Source organism: Ahaetulla prasina, chromosome 2, assembly GCF_028640845.1.
Source record: "Ahaetulla prasina isolate Xishuangbanna chromosome 2, ASM2864084v1, whole genome shotgun sequence".
NCBI classification, from domain to species: domain Eukaryota; kingdom Metazoa; phylum Chordata; class Lepidosauria; order Squamata; family Colubridae; genus Ahaetulla; species Ahaetulla prasina.
The window spans coordinates 199,036,464-199,060,938 of NC_080540.1; the positions used below are offsets into that span (position 1 = coordinate 199,036,464).

Here is a 24,475-nt window from a genome sequence, read left to right on the forward strand (position 1 = left end):
GCGTGCTAGATAAACCATGGGAATTCCTTCCCAGCACATGTAAAAAGAAGGCATCAGGAGAAAACTGGCTGAATGCCCATATTCCCAGGCTAGCAACTGTGAGATCCAACTGAGTGAGTTGAGAAGCCAACCTCTCTGTAAGCTTCCGAAGCTGATCCATCACAATCAAAGTTAAGATAGCTGTAAACACCTGTCAGTCTATTACTCTGCTGGGATAAGGGCAGTCTTTTCTGTTAATATGCTGGATTGCCAGCTTAATATTCTAATCAGGGCTTGACCTCTGTGCCAGGTTAGCAGTGAGTGACTAATAGGGAGAGGAGCACAGCCGCCTGTCTTTTCTGCCTGCATTTTAATTAACCGATTGGAAGGGGAGGCCAACCATCTTTTTAAATGAGCACATAAAGGAGATTGTAATTTCATTATCAGCTTTGATATGCGCTGCTCGCTAAGGCAAGAATATTGCAATTTGTAGATTTGTTTCTTTACGCTTGTCAGGCAAGGGTTTAAACTTTAAAGGTTTATTGGACTGGAAAAGAATTACATGCATGCATATTTAAACCACTTATTTGCTCAAATAAACCAATGCCCGGATTTAATTTTTTTTTCAGCTGTGTGTAAATTAAATCTCAGGGCAATATGTATTTGCTTTCAGCATCCTCTTGTTTTGTAAGTCAGTTAGCTCTAAACCATAAGCTCTTTGTCAAATAAAATTGTCCCAGCAAATAAGTGTCCACTACAAATATGGATTCCTACCATTTTTCTGCATGTGTGACTGTACTGTCTTCCACTCAGCCTTCTAGGTGACATACAAAAGGTAAACCTTTTGCCTTTGGCTCATTTAATGACTCCTGAGGCCCTCATTTTTCAGAAGTGAAGCCAAAACTGACAAATAATGTGTCAGTTTTGGAATCTATTGCTCCATATGCAAAAACATCTCATAATGCAGAAACTTTCAAAATGGAGAGGAGGGGGAATCATTCCTCCTGGTGTGTTATAAGCAATTTATGGAAGTTGAAGATTTTAAAAGCTGATCAAATTTCTTCAGGCAAAGCAGGAATGCTATCAAATCTCATTCTTGTTTTAACTGGACTAAAGTGAAGCCTGGAGCAAAATTTGGTGGAGGTTTTGGAAGATGACTATCCCTAATTGTCTGTCAAAACTTGACTTATGACCACAATTGACCCCACATTTTCTGTTGTGAGTTATTTGTTAAGTGAATTATGCCCCATTTTATGACCTTTCTTGCCACAGCTGTTAAGGGAATCATTGCAGTTGTTAAATTAGTGACATGGCTGTTAAGTGAATCTGGCTTCCCCATTGACTTTCCTTGTGGAAATGTTGCAAAAGGTAATCACATGACTCTGGGACACTGCAACCGTCATAAATATGAGTCAGTTGCCAAGCATCTAAATTTTGATCACATGTCTTTGGGGATGTTGCAATGGTCGTGTGAAAACCGTGATCATAAATCACTTTTTTCTGTGTCGTGACTTTGAACGGTCACTAAGTGAAGTACCCTAAGTTGGGGACTACCTGTACTTGTTATTTAATTGTATTCCATGGCAATTGTATTATATTGCATTGTATTCCATGGCAATTCATATTAGGGAATTGCAATCTTTTAAAGTTTCAAAACCTCTTCTTAATGTGTTTCTATTTTAGCAAAACCATTAATTTATCAATTGTATGCTTTTGAAGGAGATCATCACATTTTCTTGGAGCATGACTTTTCTTGGGTGTTACATAAACAGCAATTCGTGTTTTAAGTATTTTCTAAGGCAAAATGTATATTTCGCTTCTTTTCCTTAAAAAAAAAAAGATTTTAACTTGAATGCCAGAGCAAAATGGAGTAGTCTCATTCAGAAAGAATGTTTTCGTTCGAAATAAAAACAATGAAGTGAAGCACCTGTGAGTTTAGGAAATAAGTAGGTCAAACGGCTTTCAACCCAGGAATTCAGAAAATGGTTTTTAGAAAGCTGGCTGGAGAATTCTGGGAATTGAAGTCCACACCTCTTAAAATTGCCAAGGTTGGAAAATCCTGTATTATACCGAGAAAACGGCCTGCCTGAAAGACACTCAGTGGAAAATATCAGACCCTATCAGAGTTAGTACAGCCATATTTTGGTACTTACTGTATATTAAGTTACAAGGTCATTCCTGCACTGTTCGTTTGGCCTGCCTGCAATCTTTTCGGTGAATAAATCTAACTCATTCTGTCTTCCCTCTTTCAGATCATTATGCTCAAGAATGACATTCACCACTGCAAGACCTCAGGGATATTTCTGCGTCTTGGTGCAGGTGGCTTGATTGCAGACAATAACATCCATTCCAATTGTGAAGCAGGAGTAGACATTCGGAAGGGAGCTAACCCTTTAATCCTGGTATTGATGATTTTTTTTTAAATTTGACTGGGCATTGGATATTTATAGAGAAGAAGCAGCAGATAAACCTCCTGCTATAGATCCCCCCACTCTGATATTTCTCTGCTTGGTATCCCTATTAGAAAAAAAAAGGCCTGTGTGAGGAGGAATGAAGAAGCAAAGGAAATTGACAGTTCACATTCTCCAACTTTTCACTTCTTTCATGCATTCTTTGACTGCAGCATAGGTGATAATTTTTGGTTGACAGCTTTGTCGTATCTGAAAATTATTCATTCAGCATTGCACCTTCTGGTGCTAAAATACTAAGCTTATAGATAGTCCAGCATCTTAAAACATTCCTAATGTAAAAGACAGTACTGAGCTGATTATAAATCAAGTAGGCATCTAATCTAATCCAAACCAATCCAATCCATGTGTTCAACAGTGAAAAGCTCTTTCCTGTACTGTGCATAGTTGAATCATGGATGGTGGATCGAGGCAAACAGATAGACCTTGTTGTATTTCTGGCAGCCAACTTCGTTTTAGGGAGGAGACATTTATATGAGTGTTATAAATCGTGATTGGAGTTTGATGCATCTCATGATGATTCTCACAACCTGAACTGTCTGCTAGATCAGCTCAGCCAGGGGCTATTCAGCCTCCTAGAGGCCTTAAGATGTTTTGGGGCCACAGGTGAAAAACATGCAGTGGGGCCATGGTACATACTAAGAGAGACACAGAAAAGCAAAATGTACTACACTGCAAATACAGTTTTGTGAATTCCACAAGACACACAGTTGTTGTCCCATGTCCATATCAAGTAATGGAACCTGGACAGAGGGACCACAAGAGCGAACCAAGGTCAGAAGGGGCGGTCATGGATGAACAAAGTTTGAGAAATGCTGCCCTGAATCATCAGTTCAAGATATACTCAACATAAAAGCAGCATGCAATAATGGGGTCAGATATAATGCATCTGATATTTAAGGACCAGAGAGATATAAAATATTCCAAACTTCAAGTAATCAGTTTTTTTAAGTGAGTAATAATATAAGTAATATTCTAACATTGTCCTGAACATCGTGACAGTATTTTGTGCTTAGAGTAACTCTTTTTCAAGGTTGACACAATTGTTTTTGAGGTTGAAACAGGTTCTTCAGAGTTTGAATCCAGAGCAGTTGAAGCTTAAAACAGAATAGTGGGATCATTTTGAACCCAAGACAGAGCCTTTGAAACTTGAAACAAATATTTTCCATAATGACTTGATTGGATATATGCTTTTATGTCTGGAGCATGTGCAAGAAATTACAATTTAATGCCGAACTACTCAATCTTCTGATTCTTCTTAATGTAGGAGACCGCAAGCTGTTTAATAATTCTGCTTACATTTACCGTTTTAGCTTCCATTGCCATGCATTCTTAAATTTTGAGGTAGCTATTTGATTTTGTCCTTTGTAAATGTAAATTCTCTCTTGGAGGTTGATTGCCAACTGATCAGGAATGAACACTTGCTGGGCTTGTTCATGTGCCTACAAAATCAGCAGGAGACACTTTTCACTAATTAAGATAAAATATGATCATTTGCTAATATCTGCTGTGAAGATGTAGTTAAAAACACAGTGGAGAAACTGGGAAGTAGCAAAGAGCTTCTCACCTCTGTGAGAGTTCCTGATTTTGAAATTGCTGCACTGTATGATCTGTGAGCAGAGTAAGAGCTAAGAAGTGGAGACAGAGAATGACAAATGACAGGCAAGACATATGTTAGAATTCAGGGGTCTCCAACCTTGGCAACTTTAAACCTGGAGGACTTCAACTCCCAGAATGCCCCAGCCAGCAAAGCTGGGAGTTGAAGTCCTCCAGGCTTAAAGTTGCCAAGGTTGGAGACCCCTGTTCTAATTAAGAATAGAATAGAATAGAATAGAATAGAATAGAATAGAATAGAATAGAATAGAATAGAATTTTATTGGCCAAGTGTGATTGGACACACAAGGAATTTGTCTTGGTGCATATGCTCTCAGTGTACATAAAAGAAAAGACTGGGTAATAGCTGAGAATTTTGAGATATGTTGATCAGAGCGTTCATTTTTTTCCATTCAGTTGCTATTCAATAGTTTACTGACTACTGAAATGTCAGGCCTTCTTCAGTAAGAGCCAGAAGTGGACAAACATTTTTGTGAAATGAATAGGTTCTAGCATTTAAGGAACTTGGTGTTTTGGTCTGAAAGCATGTTGAAGTTTTTGATTTAGTATGATAGACTTCACTCACCCTTGTCTTCTCCTTTTATTCTTTTTTCTCCCCACCATGCATAAAACAATGTGGCAGTGTAATAGAATCCACAGTGGCCTTCGCTCTGGCATCGTTGCCCTTGGCAACGGAAAAGGCATCATCCGTAGCAATCAAATCTATGGAAATAAGGAGGCTGGCATTTACATTCTGTATAATGGCAATCCTCTGGTAAGGTAGGTATATGAGTTGCAGCATTTTATTTTATTTTTTTGCTATCTTTGGTTGTCCCTTCACTGAGGAAATGGCTCTTTCTTCTGTTAAAGAGCAGACAGTAAATGTGTTGCCTTCTCTAACAGTTCCGAAGAGGCACTTTGGCATTTGACAATGGCATAATGCTTTCAGAGAGTGGCTTTCATTAAAAGTGCTTAGAAATCCAATATAAGCATATTAAAAAGTCTTCAGTGAGACATTCAAACATGATGGGTGAGCTTCCAGAGAGGTGGCTTATTGTTCCTAAGCAAAGCCAGGAATGGGTGCTCCTTCATGCCTGACAGTAGTGTGTCCCATCCTGAAGAACAGCCTTCTCCACCTGATGGCCCCCTCTTCTTTTGGATAACAACCCCCATTATCTCCAGCCAATCTTTTTGTAAGACCTTTAGATTTGCAAGATCTATACTGTGTCTTACTAGAGTTATGTGTTCCAGAACCATAGCCTAGCAAAAAATAGGTAGGGTTTTTTTTTTAAAAAAGAACTTTGAGTTGATTTAATTTGTCTTTAAATATGGAAACTGAGTTGAGGGTATACATCTTCAACACAACAGTTCACATATTCTTTTGATTTATGTTTAGTTTTGGCTTAGCATAATGTTTGATTTTAGAAAGTATAATTTAGGACTCAAATGGTGACCCTAGGCAATCTGGCTTGTTTCATCAAATTATTTAAAGCAAACTGTGGCATATTGCAGTTTGTAAACTGAGCTCTAAATTAATCTGTAACCCAAGCTATATTCATTTCAGTAGCATATGTTTTGGATCACATCCCAGTCTACCTTATACCCACCCTTCCTCTCCATTTATGCCCCAGTAGCTTTTTTAATGTAAGGAGATCTCTTGTCAGGCAGCAGAAAATAATATTTACTCCATGAGGGATCCTTGGTGCTCTCTGAGCTTGCTTCTTTCATTACCCAAACTAAATAGCAACATCAGTGCTAGTAAGGAGTGCAGTTTGCTATCAGTTTATATTCTAGTGCAGGGGTGCCCACGGACCAGATGTGTCATGCGCAGGCCACGCCCACCCCAGCCCCACAAAGGGGAAAAAACATCGCAATATGTCACATGACGGCAATGTGTTGCCATGAGTTTGACATCTGTGTTCTAGTCACTTATCTGTCAGTGTTGGTGGGAGTGGTCTTAGAGATTCTTTGGTTGGGCTGTTCGCTGTTGGCTTCTTTGGCAGTTCCTTGATTGGGGTATTGTTTACTTGATTGTTGATCTGATGTTAACCTTGGAGTTAATCTATGTGATCTGGATGCTGATTGTTGGTGGAGAGGTGCTGGAGTCTTTTTGTCCCTTTTTGGGTTGGGTTGGGTCCCTTTTGCATAGCCTATAGATGTTGTTAATGTGTATGTGTTTATTGATGGCTGATTTATCGGAGTGCTAAGCTTCTAGAAATTCCCTGGTGTTTTTGGACTTGGCTTGGTCTAGGATGGTCACAATTTCCCAATTGAAACTATGATTAAATCTGCCTATATGTTGCGAAATTAAAGAATTTTCATCATGTCTTCTAACTGCTAGTTGGTGTTTGTGAATGCGTTCTGCCAGTCTTCTGCCTGTTTGTCCTACATACTGGTTGTTGCAGTCCTTACATTTTATGTTGATCACTCCTAGTTTTTCTTCTGGGGTTGTTGGGTCTTTTGGTCTACTTTAAATATTCTTTAATTAAATATTCAATTCCCATTAAATATTCTTCTTTATTAATATTTACTCCTTTCCCTGCCGCCCCCCCCATCACTGTGAGTTGTACATTTCCCCTGTAAGCTGCATGGAAAGTATCCAAGAAGCCCTTTTCAACTCTCACTTCATTGCCTCATTCACACAGGAGCATTGTGTGAAGCATCTTTCAACCCTGAGACAACTCTATGGATTTGATTTCTTCCAGCGTGAGTGGAGAATGGTATCATTTTCATATGAGCGCTAGACTTCAAATTCAAATGGGAGATGATCCAAGCAGCAGCTGCAACCAAGTGAGGTTTAAGTGTTTGCTTGAGAATGGCTTATTCCACCATAATAGTTTGATAAGGGAGAAAACTTTTAAAAAAACCTACAAACTGTACGAGTTCTCCAAAGCCAATGGGAATCAGTCTTGTCAAATGAGTATGATTTCTAAATAGGTAGCTGCCCAAGGTAGTGATAATGATACAGGCAATCTACCTGGAAGAAAACATGCATAAAGGAATCAACGGCTCAAAGTGGAGACTTAATTTCCTTCCTGAGTACTGTGTCAACAGCAGCTGTAGCCAAGCATTTACAAAAGTCTGTTGAAATCAAGATATCTATTTGTGTCTGAACAAAACAAGAGGCAGCCCCATTGATGATTTAGTCTATTTCCACAAGGTGTTGTTGTGCCTAAGAAAGTATTGCTACACTAATTGTTCCCCAGTGACTTATATGTAGTAAAAAGATTCTCACTTGGGTCCATGTTTCTAACAATATTCCAAAATGCATGGGTTTTCAGGAGGAGGCATTCTCAGAAATATAAGAAAATTGCACTGGGAAGTTTTCTTTTGTTGTTTACCCTTTACTGAGCGGTCTGAAAGATTTCTTTTCTAATTCAAAGCATCAGAGAAATACCCCAGAGAATCTTCTGGTTCCTCATCCTCTAATACACAAATTATATTCTGTCCTCCATTAGGACAGTACACAGAAATGATTCTTTTATTTTGCTATAGCAAAATGGGAAAAGCAATATAGAAAATCTTGCTCCTTTCTAATAGCAAGGAGAGAGAGGGAGGGAGGGAGAGAGAGAGAGAGAGAGAGAGAATACAGTATCAGAATTAAGAATGTGAAACTAAGAACCAGGTTCTGTCTATGTCTCATATTTCTAAGTACAAAATGTTTTGGATTTGAACTGCTTCAAATGTGAGACATCCCATTTGAGTTCAAATTGGCCATTCCAATCACATGAGAAGTGTTCTGAATTCAGAATATTCTCAAAATGATCAGAATGGCCTGTTCCAAGTGTTAAATGAATAATTTTGCTCCCCAAGCTACTGCCCCAATCTTGATCTAGGGCATTTCAAATTGGAGACAGTTCAAATTTAAAATGTTTGATAGACCAGTTAGTAGTTGCATTCACACTACATGCTAAGCCATCATATGACTTGCTGGTTTATATCTTAGCTTAGAGATGTGGAAAATTCCATGATTTAGAATTAGAATATAGAGTTCTTTGAAACATTCTATTCCTCTTTTGTTGAACTTCTGCCAGTATACGCCATGAGGGGGATTGGGACAGACATTTGACCATTTTTGGAAATCTCCAAACCCAACAAAGGTCTGGAGAGATTTGGCATAGTCCAGAGGAGAAATGAAACATTCCAGAATTTTTGGTGATTACTGAATTGATTGAATTTTGCACATCCATTTGTGTGAGAACCCAGCTAGTGGTAATTGGTTCAGTAAAAGATGATTAGTTACTGTTTGCCTCAGCATAACCTCCCTCATAGAGTTGTGCTTGTGAGGAATCATGTTTGCTATAAGCTTCTTAGATAATGAATTGTATAGCTAAATCTTCAAATTAGAAGACAGCAAAAAAATGAAAGTGATTCTTTCTGGATTTTAACTACCAACTGTGTCAAATATACCGTAGCTTCTTTGGATTGGCAGTGTTGGCCTCTTAATGCAAGACTTGTCTCAGATGGCATTGGTTAGCTGAAAGCCGTGAATCATCAGTTTTCCTTTGATCTCTACCTGAGATATTCCATTCCAGATTCATTTTTTGCTCAGATTAGATGTATTCCAGGCCTGGAATTGCATATTCCACTTAATTTGGGTTCTAGAAGTTTTCACCCTGCTTGAAACAAACTATTCATGTTTTTCCAGGTGGCTTTTTCACTTTTAGAGTGCCTTGTACCTGTTCTCATTGTGCTATGTTCTTTTGTCCTTTCTACAGAAAGCAAATTGCCCTCACCAAATAGTGCAACCATTTTTCTTTTAACACTATAATTTGTCAAGAAAGCACATTGCTTTCATGTGGCTGTTAAAACCTTCCAAAGAACTCCAAAAACTCCTTCTGCACTGACTTGTTTATCACTTCGAAAATAAATAAATATTGCAAAGGATGGGGAAGCTGGTTTTGTTGTTTGCTCTCTATGCCCAGAGCAGCAACCAGGATGTTATGCCTTTACAGTGCACAAAGTGATGCATCCCCTGATACATCAGATTCCTATATATCGTCCACCCACCACCCTTAGCAAAAGGATGCTACTAAAGGGATTTTACTAAAGAAAAGACAAAATTAATCAACTTTTGCAAAAATAGCAGGCTTCAGAAAGCCTGATTCAGAAATCAAAGGGAAGGTGGAAGGAAGATTGGGAACTACAGGTGGTTCTCGAGTTACCACAGTTCGTTTAGTGACCGAAGTTACAATGCCACTGAAAAAAGTGACTTGTGACTGTTTTTCACACTTACGACTCTTGCACCATCCCCATGGTCACATAATCAAGATTCAGATGCTTGTCAACTGACTCATATTGATGATAGTTGCAGAGTTCCAGGTCATGTGACCACCTTTTGCAACCTTCTGCCAAGCAAAGTCAATGGGGAAGCCAGATTCACTTAACAACTGTGTTACTAACTTAATAACTGCAGTGATTCACTGAACAACTGTGGCAGGAAAGGTTGTAAAATGAAGCAAAACTCACTTAACAACTGTCTTGCTTAGCAACAGAAATTGTGGACTCAGTTGTGGTCCTAAGTCGAGGACTACCTGTAGTGATAGGTTTATGGATGATTTGTAGAAATGTTTACAAATCGAAAACAATAATTCCTATGACCGACGGTTTATCTCTTGGCTCAGTATTTCTCACCTATAAAACGGGAAATTAAGTGCCTGATTCTAGTGCTGCACCGCTGGGATTCTTATAAAGTTTTCCGTTAGAATGCGTCAACTCCAATGAACAAGTGTATACACAATACATTGTGTAGCTAAAAGTCTGTAGAGATTCTCAGCCATCCAGGTCATGGTTGTCCCAAATGTGCTTTTTCTGGAGGCAACTGGACTTTCTTGTTTTTTCTTTTGAAGACGTTTCGCTTCTCATCCAAGAAGCATCTTCCGCTCTGACAGGATAGTGGGGAGTGGAATTTATATTCCTTGCAGACAGCTGGTCATTTGCATCTTGTTAGACGGTCCTTGAAGCACTTGGTGGTTTATCTGTGGTAGGCAATCTTTTGAGACTAGGACCGTATTTTGTGCCTTGAAAGCGTGAGAGATGGATATTGTCCAAATGCTTCTCCTGATAAGTATGATCACCCTTATTAGAAGGATAGGTTTTAGTAGTAATACTTTTATTTGGTATGAAATAATATTTAGTACAAGCAAAAAATAATAAAAGCACAATATTAACCAGTACCTGAAAAATAACAGTGTAACAATCAGTTTAAAAAATATCGTTTAATCCCAGCATAACCCTAATTTAAACTGGCACCCAGCACTGCGACTGAAAAATTCCTCCAGCTGAATAATAAATGTTTTACGGGCCTTTTTTACATCTCAGGAAATTGGGAAACTCAAGTGAAACTCAAGGGGCAATCAGTTGCAAAGAGTAGGACTAGAAGGGGGAAAAGGAGTAATATGTGAAGAGATGGCTGTGCATTCCCCAAATATTTTCCTTCACAGGCAGGGATGTTTATTGCTGCAAATAAAGATAATGCTAAAAGCTAATGCTGGCCGCCTTCCTATTTCTTTTTTAAATACTTTTTTAAGTCGAATGGAACAAGGAGTTTGGCAAGCACCAAGGGAAGAGCTGGCAGAACATAGTGCTGTTCTTTTTATTATTTATTATTTATTAGCTTTTTTTATCCCACCTTTATTATTTTTATAAATAAGGCGGGAAACTTACCTAATACTCCTTTCGCCTCCTGTTTCCCCCTTCAATATCAATAGCCTAAGGCAGAACTAGAATTCACAGTCTCCTGGTTTCTAGGTCAGCATATTAACCTCTACAGCAGACTGGTTCTTCCTTGTCATCAGTCAACTTGGGTTAGCATCCACACCCAGAAAAAAAAGATCTCAGAAGCCTAAAATCTGTTGATTTCTCTCACATGGAAGATTACTCTATAAGGCAAATGGGAAGAGATAGTGCACTTGATCATGGTTTCCATGATGGAGTGGCGTCCTCCTTCTTTCCTTTGAAGTTGGGAATCAATTTGGTCCCTTACCATGAGGTAACTGTGACTATCATCATGAAGGTGTCTTTGTGTTGATTGGCAACATTGCAAGTGGTTAAGTATGAATGGAAAAGGTTAAAAGAAGAGCCTCCTGTATCATCCAGAATCACATTTATGGGCGTAGCTCTATACTTTCTGATACCAGAGGTGACACCAAATGGCATCCTCAGAATAAAGCAAGTGTTTATTTACGGCAGAGATCAGCAGATCTACATGGTTCCCCTGAATCTCCTGAATCTCCGCCCTCCTTTTAAAAAAATGTTCAGTCCCTAGACTGAATTTTGTAGCTATGAAGCAGACTCCCCAAAGTTTGGAATAAGCATTCACTGTAACTGTTTATAACGTACAAAACAAGAGGGGGGGGGACCCATTCATTTGGAAAGTCAAAAAGAAGACTTAGACATTGTGGTTTTTCCCTCCATGCTTGAGATCTTGCCTTCTTTGTTTTATTGCCCCCACATTAATTGCAACTACTCCATTAGAATAGAATACAATAGAATTTTTTATTGGCTAAGTGTGATTGGACACACAAAGGATTTGTCTTGGTGCGTATGCTCTCAGTGTACATAAAAGAAAAGATACCTTTACCAAGGTACAACACTTACAATATTTAATGATAGTCATAGGGTACAAATAAGCAATCAGGAAACAATATCAATATAAATTGTAAGGATACAAGCAATAAAGTTACAGTCATACAGTCGTAAGTGGAAGGAGATGGGTGATGGGAACGATGAGAAGATTAATAGTAGTGCAGATTTAGTAAATAGTTTGACAGTGTTGAGGGAATTATTTGTTTAGCAGAGTGATGGCCTTCGGGAAAAAACTGTTCTTGCGTCTAGTTGTTCTGGTGTGCAGTGCTCTATAGCGTCGTTTTGAGGGTAGGAGTTGAAACAATTTATGTCCAGGATGCGAGGAGTATGTATTAGACATTGTGGTTTTTCCCTCCATGCTTGAGATCTTGCCTTCTTTGTTTTATTGCCCCCACATTAATTGCAACTACTCCATTAGAATAGAATACAATAGAATTTTTTATTGGCTAAGTGTGATTGGACACACAAAGGATTTGTCTTGGTGCGTATGCTCTCAGTGTACATAAAAGAAAAGATACCTTTACCAAGGTACAACACTTACAATATTTAATGATAGTCATAGGGTACAAATAAGCAATCAGGAAACAATATCAATATAAATTGTAAGGATACAAGCAATAAAGTTACAGTCATACAGTCATAAGTGGAAGGAGATGGGTGATGGGAACGATGAGAAGATTAATAGTAGTGCAGATTTAGTAAACAGTTTGACAGTGTTGAGGGAATTATTTGTTTAGCAGAATGATGGCGTTTGGGAAAAAACTGTTCTTGTGTATAGTTGTTCTGGTGTGCAGTGCTCTGTAGCGTTGTTTTGAGGGTAGGAGTTGAAACAATTTATGTCCAGGATGTGAGGAGTATGTAAATATTTTCACAGCCCGCTGTGAAAACTAACTCACCTTGACCTGCCTAAAAATCTGATCTATATAAAGGCCTAAGAAAAGAAAGGAACTGGTGTAAAAAGGAGATAGTATTGTAATATGCTAGCAATAGGATTGTTTTAATACTAGTTTATTGAACAAGCCAGAGGGGCCTTGTTCAGACTAAACACGAAATTATAAATCTTGATCTAAACTAAAATGGTAAGCCATGCACAATGAAAGCCAAACCACTGGGGAATCATGAAAAATGTAAATGTAGGTGAAGATTGTGGAAAAATGTAAGAAAGCAAGCAAACATGTCGGAGCAAAAAAAAAAAAATCTATGTTTTTTTGCTATTGCTGCAGTCGAATCTCTTGATCTATATGAACTACTGGGAAAACTTGTCAAGGAAGTACATGAATGTCCTATAAAAAGTGGCTGTTGTTCCTTTCTTTTTGCTCCAGTGGGAACCATATATTCCAGGGTCTTGCTGCTGGTATAGCTGTGAATGAGAATGGAAGAGGCCAGATCACAGGTAGGAAAAGACAACATTTTATATTTGATGGATGTTAAATCTAATAAGATGTCACCCTCAGTGCATTGTATTCTAATTTGAATTGCTGCATTGCTTCATTCCTTTTGAATCCTCATCCTCTAAAATAAATCGATGCAAAGTTTTCAAAGTATTTCACATAGGATCTCTTTCTAAACCATAGGTGTCCAACCTTGGCAACTTTTAAGACATGTGGACTTCTTGCTGACTGGGGGAATTCTGGGACTTGAAGACCATGTGGTGGAGTTGCCAAGGTTGTCACCACTGCTCTAAACCTTATACTTTATTTATTTATTTTATTTATTCATTTTGTCAAGCATGTATTAGATATCAGATATAAGTACAGACATGATTATGAATACATGAGGTGGATACAAATAAAAGGGAGCATTAGGACAGGGAAGATGTACGGGTCTGGATGGGGAGAAACAGGCTCAAGCTTAATCCCTCCAAGACGGAGTGGCTGTGGATGCCGGCACCCCGATTCAGTCAGCTGCAGCCGCGGCTGGCTGTTGGAGGCGAGTTACTGGCCCCAAAGGATAGGGTGCGCAACTTGGGTGTCCTCCTGGATGATCGGCTGTCGTTTGAAGACCATTTGACGGCCGTCTCCAGGAGGGCCTTCCACCAGGTTCGCCTGGTTCGGCAGTTGCGCCCCTTCCTTGATCGGGATGCCTTATGCACAGTCACTCATGCGCTCGTTACCTCTCGCTTGGATTACTGTAATGCTCTCTACATGGGGCTCCCCTTGAAGTGCACTCGGAGGCTTCAGTTAGTCCAGAATGCAGCTGCGCGGGTTATAGAGGGAGCTACGCGTAGCTCCCATGTAACACCGCTCCTGCGCAGACTGCACTGGCTGCCTGTGGCCTTCCGGGTGCACTTTAAGGTGTTGGTTATGACCTTTAAATCGCTCCATGGCTTAGGACCTGGGTACTTACGGGACCGCCAGCTGTTACCACATGCCTGCCACCGACCCGTGCGCTCCCATAGAGGGACTTCTCAGGGTGCCGTCCGCCAAACAATGTCGGCTGGCGGCCCCAGGAAGGGCCTTCTCTGTGGGGGCTCCCACACTCTGGAACGAGCTTCCCCCGGGTTTACGCCAAATACCCGACCTTCGGACATTTCGTCGCGAACTCAAGACTCACCTTTTTATCCGCGCGGGGCTGGCTTAAATTGGGATTTTAATTGTAAATTTATTAATCTTAAACGGGGTTTTTTAGCATGGTAAATTTTAATCATGGGGCTAATTTAAAATAAGTTTTTTAAATCGTATTTTAAACTTGTATATTGTATTGTTGGTTTTATTATGCCTGTACACCGCCCTGAGTCCTTCGGGAGAAGGGCGGTATAAAAATCAAATCAAATAAATAAAATAAAATAAAGATAGTCATGCTGGTGATAGCCCTTACAGACCTCTTAGGAATGGGGTGAAGTCGACAGTAGACAGTCTAAGGTTAAAGTTTTGAGGGTTTGGGGAAGAAACCACAGAGTCAGGTAGTGCAATCCAGGCATTGACCACTCTGTTACTGAAGTCGTATACACTAATCCTGCAGGTAAGCAAAGGTTCTTTTCCCCTGTTGAAAATTGAAATTGGGAGATGTTATGCTTTCTAAAACCATCTTCTGAGTTCCTGGTTGAAAGCTGCTTGACCTACTTATTTCGTAGCTCACTGGTGCTTCGCTTCACTGCCTTTGTTTAGAGCAAAGATATGTTGTGGTGCTTTCTCTTCTCTGGTTGCCAGCCTCTACCTATTGCTTCCTTTGTGAAGATTTAAGGCAGATAGGGGAACTTTTCCAGATGTTCTTTGTACTCTGCCTAGGAAGCCACAGTAGGTATGATTGAAGACAGCATGTCAGGTCTGAACAGTTACTGTACCTACTCCTGGGAGTAAAGTGCTAAAAACAAGTGCTGTGTGGAGCCCACAGATGGTGTGTTGCCTGCCATTACAATTTTGAAAAGGCTAAAGGCTGCATTCCCATCCCAAATTCCCAAATGGTATACGAAGACTAATGGGGGTTTAGAACTAGGTCAGAAAAGGAAGCCTAATTCCTTTCCTTTCCTTCCTTCCTTCCTTCCTTCCTTCCTTCCTTCCTTCCTTCCTTCCTTCCTTCCTTTCTTTTCCTTTCCTCCAGAGAACAGAAACCTTTTTTGGTTGATGAGGTTAGGGGGTGGAGTGGGAGAATGGGCAGTTTAAAATACTTATTTTGCTCCTGAAAATGCAAAAGGAGGAAACAAAGATTTGCCCAACATTTTCAGAAATCAAAGATTTTTAAAGAATGCAGTAGTCTATTAGGCCTTTGCCAGATTTAAAGAACCCCAATCCTCCCACAATGCCTCTCCCAAATCCCAATATTTTAATTTCCCCCACTAAGAGAGGCTATGAGTATATGGCAAATTAGAATCTTTGCTGTTCTGTTTTATATTTCCCTGTTGGTCTCCTCTTGACAGTGGCTGCCACAGAGCTTTGAACTGCACTTTTTAATGATAGGCTAGCCTATCTCTAGCAATCTTAAATAATAAAACTAGTGCAGGTTTGGCATAAAGAAGAATGGTATCGAGAAGAATGACATCGAGTTGGCTTGATGGAATTTCCACCTAGGATATCTTTAGAAATCAAATGCTGGATTCTTCTTGAAGATGGCCATTTAGGAATTCTTACTGACTGTTTTTCATACCGCACTTTAGCAAATGTCATCCGAGAGAACCAGTGGGGAGGTGCAGATATCCGTCGTGGGGGAGATCCTGTCCTCAGGAGTAACCTGATCTGCTGTGGCTATTCAGATGGAGTAGTTATCGGAGAACGAGGAAAAGGACTTGTAGAAGGAAACACCATTTATGGTAAGCCTGTTCTAAATCCCCTTTCCAAATGAAATGTGGGATGTATTTGGAAAATACAGGTTGTTGGTTTTTTCTTTTAATGCTACCTGGAACCGTTTTAAGCCTATCAATGTAATTAGAATCTGGCCGTAGTAGCTGCTGATTCTCTTGCAGAACATGAAGATCCAAAAGACATTTTTAGATTGTGTGACATCTTTTGAATTTGGTGCATGGATCACTTAGGTTATCTCATTCTTCTGTGGCTTGTGGTGAAGATCATTGTCACAGGAAGTCATGCCTTTTTTCCCATGGAGATTTCTCTTCTACATCTGCAGGGTTTCTGAACAATTCTGTGCATGATACACTGTTCAAGCCTACTGATAGGTCAAAATAGGACAAAGACCTTTGGTTTTTGATACCTGAATCCAGCTTTAGAAATGGATGTCTTCCATTCCTGAGCCTCGAGATTTCCATTGCTAAGAAGTGCAGGAGACCTGAGCTGTTCCTGGGAAGCCTAGAGCAGGGGTCTCCAACCTTGGCAACTTTAAGACTTGTGGACTTCAAGTCCCAGAATTGAACTCTGGGAGTTGAAGTCCACAAGTCTTAAAGTTGCCAAGGTTGGCCTAGAGAGCCTAAGCAAGAACAAAAGGCCAAATTCCTTGTATCTATATAAAAAACCACTAAATCAAGGGTGTATCAACTAGTCTGTCAGTGTTCAAAGCTGATGTCATAGATATTTGAGTCTACCTGATTTGGATTTTGAACTCTGCTCCGGTATATAGCCTTGGACTAGTGGACTAGTATAGTGTAATATTAATGCAGTATCAGGGGCTTTCAATTCAATTGTATAGCATGTGAAGGATGTGTGTTTTTGTTTTATTTTTATAGTTTTCTTATGATGTACACTGAAGATGGCATTTAATTTCATTCTACAGAGGAATTATTGAGTCTGTCATCTGTACTTCTATAACTGTCTGTTTGGTTCCGCAACCCAACAAGACAGACACAGACTTCAGAGGATAATTAGAACTGCAGAAAAAAACAATTGCTACCAACCTGCCTTCCATTGAGGACCTGTATACTGCACAAGTCAAAAAGAGGGCTGTGAAAATATTTACAGACCCCTCACATCCTGGACATAAACTGTTTCAACTCTTACCCTCAAAACAACGCTATAGAGCACTGCACACCAGAACAACTAGACACAAGAACAGTTTTTTCCCAAACACCATCACTCTGCTAAACAAATAATTCCCTCAACACTGTCAAACTATTTACTAAATCTGCATTACTATTAATCTTCTCATCATTCCTAACACCCATTTCCTCCCACTTATGACTGTATGACTGTAACCTTGTTCCTGGTATCCTTAAGATTTATATTGACTGTTTCCCTATGACTATCATTAAGTGTTGTACCTTATGATTCTTGACGAATGTATCTTTTCTTTTATGTTCTCAGAGCATTTGCATCAAGAGAAATTTCTTGTGTGTCCAGTCACATTTGGCCAATAAAGAATTCTATTCTATTCTATTCTATTCTATTCTATTCTATTCTATTCTATTCTATTCTATTCTATTCTATTCTATTCTATTCTATTGTACAAGGTGCAATGACAATAAAGTAAACTAACTAAACTAACTAACTAAACCAGAAGTTTAGAGCCAGCATAGCTGGCTGGAGAATTCTGGGAGTTGAAGTCCACAAGTCTTAAAGCTGGCAAGTTTGAAAATCTCTGAACTAAACTAACTTGGACCAAAGTGCTTCTCGGTTCTAGTGCCAAATCTCTGACATAATTTGAAAGGAAACCTGACAACTCTCCATGCTTCTCTTGTAGGTAATAAGGGCTGTGGTGTCTGGATAATGTCATCCAGCCTTCCCCATGTTACCAACAACCAAATTGGACACAACAGCATCTATGGCATCGCAGTGTTTTGCCGCAAGGATGATGCTAATGATTATCTTGTCAACCAAGGAGGCAATGAGAACTTCAATGAAGAAGGAGAAGCAGCCAACTGGGAGAATGACTTGGAGAGTGAGGATGAACGCTTGACTTCTCGGCGGCCCATCAACGTGGCCCTTGTGGAGTCAAACAACATCAACCATAATGGAGGTGAGTCCTAGAGAAATTGGATAACCAGATTAATCTGAAGGAAAGCTTATCATAATCCTTTACAAAACATGTTAGCTGCATGATACTGCTGCATGATACTTGGGTGGATAAACCATATGCTAATTTCTAGCATACACAGAGGGTTTTGTTTACTCCTTTTGATCCAGTTTTAGTCTAAGCTGAGCAGTAAATAATCTGCAATTATCATTTTATTTTCAATATTAGATGAAGTTGGGGAAGATCTCATTTTAAGTTTCATTGACTGACTTTATATAGGCATTTGGGTTGCCGTCTGAAATTGTGTGCATGTGTGTGTGTGTGTGTACAGGCCAAGAATGGATAAGGGATGCTAAAGATAAGATTGCCCTGCTTGACTTTTCAGGGAGCCTCAACTGGAGATGTGCCGTTTTCATTGCTGAAATGTGTGAATTGTAATAGAAGCAGAGAGCTAAGCTGTAGACTAGGGTCTCAACCTTGGCAACTTTAAGACTTGTCCTCAGCCAGCAAAGCTAATACAACAGGGATGATGATGATGACGACGACAACATATACTTGCTTTTTTGGGGGAGGGGTTGACTGTTCTGCCTGTACCTTGCTGCCCTATTACTGCCCCCCAATTACACCCAATAACTACCAGAATTCCTTGTCCCTCAGTGATCTCACTCCCTGAAATGCACGTCTAGGACTATTTTTTTCCATTTGGTATTTTTGCATTTTCTCCATTTAAGAAAGGCCAATCATCCATTTTAAAGATAGATATCAATTATATAATTTATTGAGACTGCATGCCGGTCTACTTTGGCTTTCTCTCCTCGTTTTGTTTTTGTTGAGAGAATTGATTCCCCTCTGTATTCTCTTCTTTTTTTCCATAGCTGCTGGCTTGTATGTCAAAAGCAGCGAAGCTCTGAATATCATTGGAAATGCCATCCACGCCAACCATGACTACGGGGTTGCCGTGTTTCAAAGCTCGCAACTCACCCGAATTGCAAATAACAGCATTTCTTGCAATAGCCTTGGGGGAGTCCTGGTAGAAGCCGAATGCCGGGTAGAACTCCGTGGCAATGGGATCTATGACAACAGCAGCCATGGCATTAGCTCCAAGGGCGATGGGGTCATCACAGAGAATGATGTTCTAGGAAATCAAGGATGTGGCCTCCGACTCTTGCAGGCAGCCAACATGAAGGTGGGTGCCTAAAAAAAGAACAGGCTTATTAATATAATTAGTAGTATCACCTCCTTTCTCCAAAAAGGGATGTTCTCATTGTGAAGTTGGCAAGATTAAGGTGGGTGGCTGACTCAAAGTCTCTCCATGAACTTCCCAGCCAGATTGGCACTTGAAGTCATGTCTCTGAATATTGCAAGGCTCATCCTCCACTGGATGACATCAGTGAGAAACCTGAGAATCATTTGATGCCGCTGCTACTTGGACTTTGGCCAGGATCTATTATTTTCCCAAGCGAATACGCCAACAAGTAAACATTTTGGACCATTCCTTGGAGGAGAAATGCTTTAGGGAGAAATTTATTGTAGAACATTAATGCTATTCTGCACTTTGTAGGTACAAAGAAGACAAAACCAGGATTGGAGTCAGTATTCAGTGAGTTGGGTGAATCCTATCACCAAATGCACTGGAAGTCTGATGTTGCAGCTCTCCCATTTCCAAGGCTGCAATGTAGTTTCATAGCACCAAAGGTGCTTTTTCAAAAGCCAATGGACTTTCTTTGTTTTTTCCTTGAAGATGTTCCACTTCTTATCCAAGAAGCTTCTTCAGTTCAGTTCTTGGATGAGAAGCAAAACATCTTCAAGAAAAAAAACACACACAAAGAAAGTCCAGTTGTCTTTTGAAAAAGCACCTTTGGGGCAACCATGATCTGGATGACTGAGAATCTCCATAGACTTATAGTTTCATAGCCTTTTCTTCTATCTCCTAGAGCTCTCCTCAACTGCATCAATGTAACCCTGCTGATATAGCTTCCCCTCATTTAGTGGAAGGAAATTCAAAAAGTAGCATAGCCTAAAATAGTTTAAAAAAACAATTGTCCTTCCCTGTCATTAAAAATCAAAGAATGCCCCATCTTTCCTCAGTAAAAAATAAATAAAATATGGAAGGGCCTGGTAATGTTTATGTAGATGACTTGCTAGGCATCATACTAATCTCTCTGTATCCAGAGTTAAATGGAACCATCAAACATTGCCTTCTAGAAAGCATACTTGATTAGGGATTCAAACAACCAGGAACTGTTGGAATGCATGCAGCAAAGGTCGTATTCTGCAGGTTCTGACCAATTCTGGAGAACCGATAGTGGAAATTTTGAATAGTTCAGAGAACTGGTAAAAAACCCCTTAATTGGCCCCACCACCATCTATTCTCTGCCTCCCGAGTCCCAGCTGATCAGGAGGAAATGGGAATTTTGCAGTAACCTTCCCCTGGAGTGGGGAATGAATGGAGATTTTACAGTATCCTTCCCCTGCCACGCCTACCAAGCCATTCCATGCCCACCAAGCCACTCCCACAGAACCAGTAGGATAAACAATTTGAATCCCACCACTGGCATGCAGTATCCAATATGACAGATTACGTTTCAGGAATTCTGAGCTATTCGAGAATAGTGGGCCTCAAATCTGAGCATACAAATTTATACAGTACTATGAAGGGAGGCAGGAAGGAATCTATATGTGCAGAAGGAAAAGATGCCTTACTCTTCCTCCATCTCTCAAAACTCCCAGTGGGTCAGAAAGCAGTTTTCTTCCCCGTTTTTTTCTCCATTTCACCCATCCAACTTGTATCTGAATGTTTGAAGTCCTAATTGATTCACATTACCTTATTTAAGTATACTATTTAAATAGACGATCCCAATTTAGAGGAGCATTTGTCACAGGGAAGAATTTGCTCACTGACAAAACAGTTGCTAGAGCAGGCATGGCCAGTCACAGTATATGTATTTTTCAGAAGGCAAATAGGTAAGGATGTTCCTTGTTGCCACATTTATTCACCTCCCTGTGACTCCCTACCAAATCCCATCTAGTATTTGTCTGTCTAGGAGGGACTTCTGGTGGACCAAACTATAGCCACTTACCCTTTATTTTTTTCCTAAGAATGTGACATGGACAGAAGCATTATTGTGAGGACTGAAAGAGCATGGAAAATAAAGCTGGTGCTAGATGCTGATGTTTAGCTTCCCAGCATGCCAGCTGGTAACGTTAAGAGTCAGGGAGGGCAATGATAGAGCTATGGAATATGTTCTGAGTACATTGGTCCCTCTCAACAATAGATGAAGCCCCCCCCCCAGGTCGCCATTAATTTTCTCAATGGGCCACATGGGAAACTGGGACTGTTGTGGAGAGCCGAATCACTGCAGTCAAGATAGGGACAGCCAGAGGGTCAGATGTAGCCTGTAGGCTGTAATGGGCTGGATATGGCAGGCTGTGGAATGCTTAGGTCTGCTTTTGGGCAAGAAAAGCAAAAGCACTCAATTAACATTTTGCTAGTGATGCTCAAGCTTTTTCAATATGCCTTACATGTTTCTATGTGTTGAAGTATTTTAAGAATATAGAGAACTGCACATTCTTTAAATGGCAGGAGAGGATCAGAGTCTTGAGCTCTTATTCTGCCTGTGCAACCTCATCGGGTTTTTAAAAATGATGATCCTCCAGGTCCCAGGTCCTGGAGTTCTGCCTACAGTTTGAGAACTAGCTGGTTGCCAGTTCCTTTGAAAATACATTTTTCCAAAGGGATTACAGAATCTTTTTTCTTCCCTTCAAAATTCCATTTGTGAGAGAACTGTTTCTGCTTGAATTAAATTTGATAGCCAACTAATACATCCCTCATATTCAAAAGGAATGACGTGTTACTGTCCTGTTATGCACTCCAGGTAACCAAGAACAGAATCCACTCCTTCCGAGGTTACGGGATTGAGATGCTTGATCAAACCAAGGCTTTAGTACAAGATAATTTGATTTTTCAAGGGAAGAGCAAAAAGACTATTTTACAGCAAGTGTCCAGCATGGAAGATTGTGTCATTCAAAATAATAAGATCCTTGCTTTCAGAAAAAAGTAAGTTTGGCGGTACTTCAGTAAATGAAAAGCTCTCTCAGCGGTATTTCTAGACTGGGGATTAATGAATTAAATTGTCCTGACAATATAACAGGAACTTGTAGTTTGTTTCTTTATTGAATAATATTTGCAACCCACCCCAATCTCAAAGGATGCTAGGTAGTACCAGAGGTGGGCGGCACATGAATTAACAACCAATTCTCCCAGCACCAAAAATGTGAGCGCGTGCTGCCTTCCATGAATGTGCTTTGCTCTGGTGTGCGGCTTGCACGCATGCGTGCAGCTTAAAAAACATGGCTAAATAGGACGGCATAGCACCAGGGCGGGTGGGCAACTACTGATTTGCTCGAACCGGTCTGTACCAGCCTGAACCGGCAGCAGCCCACTACTGGGTAGTACGCTGGTGATCCTTGTTTACTCGCTCAGCAAGCATTTGAAGTTGCAATGACATTAAATGAGTGGTATTTACAGCTGGGCCTTAGAATTCCAGCCACTGTACCATCTTTGCAATCACATGATTATCATTTGCACCTTTCTCTGATAGCTTCTCATAAGCAAAGTCAATGGGAAAGCCAACAAGACTTTCTGGTAAGTCCCACAATCTCCCTGTGCTCTTGTACCACCATTCCATTCATTCACCAGTCTTCTTGCGTGGTGCTGCTGCATAACACACACACACACACACAAGGTTCCCCCTAGCCTCCTCCATCCCCCCTGCAGACTCTACCCTCCAGAGTTCCTGTGCAAAATATTTCTTGGAACTCACTCATCTAGCCTGGGTGATTGCCTTTTTAAGTCTCCCGGATCCAGGGCTAATGAACCAGGATCAAGTCAAGAAGCTTTTCATGGATTCTGAAGTTCAGTTTGCAGCTAGTTCTGCTCGGGTGATAATGTAAATCTCTCTGCACAGAAGTCAAAAGGTATATCATGAAGAGAAGTTGAATTCTGTTCGGTGTGTTAATTGTTGATGATAATGTTATTTCAATGGGAGAATGCCTTCTCCTTCCCTTTCCTGCACTATGGTGGTAGTCAGCATTTTGTTAAACCATCTGTGTATAGCTAGATAAAGAAACTTACAGATTTTCAATTCTTTTTTTTTTTTTGCTTTTCAAAGCAGACATTCTAAGACAGCAGTTAAACATAGTTAGAACTATAAGCACTGTATCCTAAGATATTTGGCAGACATAGCAGCATTCAGCCGCCTGTTGCATAGAAAGCGTCAAAAAAAGATTGTAATTTCATCATTGGCACTAAACCCCTGATTGAGAGCGGTTCCTGCCTCCTCTAGAAAGGCAAGTTCAGACTTTGCAAAGCACCATTCTCGCCGAAGCAGTATTTATTCAGTTGGGTGTGCATTATTATCTTGCCTAGTAACGTCAACTGACACTGGCTGGTAATGAAAATTGTACTCTCACATGTCTCAAATGTACTAAGCTTAGAAAATTTTGAGCTACAAAATGAATTCTTTCCTGACATAGGTTTCCTTAAATGGAGACCAAGTATATTACCAGTACCAATGACTGTGATATTTCTGTTCTTCAGGTCTGATGTTGCCTGGACCTTAGAGAACCCTCCAGCCAGGCCTCACATAGAAGAATCGTCTCGAGGGGTGTCAACAGCGGGAAGCAGCCAAAAAGGATCAAACGTGACAGCCAGGATAGCTGCTAGAGTAGATGGGGGTTGTCATAACAATGGTAGTATCTTCTGCACTATTCTGTGATGGTTTGCAGATTTGCCTCCATTTTCCTGATTATGTTCACTGCAACATAGAACAAATTCACATTCAAATGTTTTTTAGCTGACTGGCTAGCATTGTGAGCACATAAGAATTAATGGGAATGTGACTGAACAAGGAACTCTAGCCAGCTACAACCTTGATCAGCTGATTATGTCCTATTAAGTGTTTTGAGAGCTTGCCTCAGCTTTCACATCTGCATCCTTGCATCAGGCCCAGGTTCATTCCTTAGAAAGTGGTATTTTTGCAGCATCGAAAGATGTGGTTGCTTCTTATGCCTGCTTATCTCTTTCCTTTATCGACTTGATTATTCAGAATTACCTCTAACTAAGGACTAAGGGAGGGGATTGATCTAATAACTGTGATGTCTCAAAGGCATTTGAGGGTCATCTACTTGCATTTTTGCCTCATACGGATTTTTTTTTTTTAAGGCAATAGTCTCATTCTATTTGTATATTTTTACAAAGTCAACTTATTGCCCCCCCAACAATCTGGGTCCTCATTTTACCTACCTTATAAAGGATGGAAGGCTGAGTCAACCTTGGGCCGGGCTCGAACCTGCAGTAATTTTCAAAAGGAATAGTTGCAAAGAAGGGGAAGAGGAAGGCTACAGATAAGGCTCAAAGTAGGAGTGATGTGCAAGCAATATTATCAGAAGGAATTATATCCATTCTTACAAATACAATATAACTTGCTATTTATATAATGTGTAGGTGAGGA

At 40.1% G+C, this 24,475-nt stretch overlaps 1 protein-coding gene across 2 annotated transcripts in view; it reads left to right on the forward strand.

The window, feature by feature from the left end:
• The window catches only part of FBXO10 (F-box protein 10), a 44,952-nt gene extending 20,783 nt beyond the window's left edge, over positions 1-24,169 (forward strand). For both annotated transcript variants that reach the window (XM_058171778.1, XM_058171779.1), the window contains 8 exons: positions 2,232-2,381; positions 4,684-4,820; positions 12,950-13,020; positions 15,721-15,873; positions 17,691-17,966; positions 18,839-19,149; positions 21,839-22,020; positions 23,563-24,169. In XM_058171778.1, the coding sequence (XP_058027761.1) occupies positions 2,232-2,381; positions 4,684-4,820; positions 12,950-13,020; positions 15,721-15,873; positions 17,691-17,966; positions 18,839-19,149; positions 21,839-22,020; positions 23,563-23,740 (1,458 nt within the window). In that variant the 3' untranslated portion in view covers positions 23,741-24,169. The remainder of the gene's footprint in view (positions 1-2,231; positions 2,382-4,683; positions 4,821-12,949; positions 13,021-15,720; positions 15,874-17,690; positions 17,967-18,838; positions 19,150-21,838; positions 22,021-23,562) is intronic.
• The last annotated feature ends 306 nt before the right edge of the window (positions 24,170-24,475 follow it).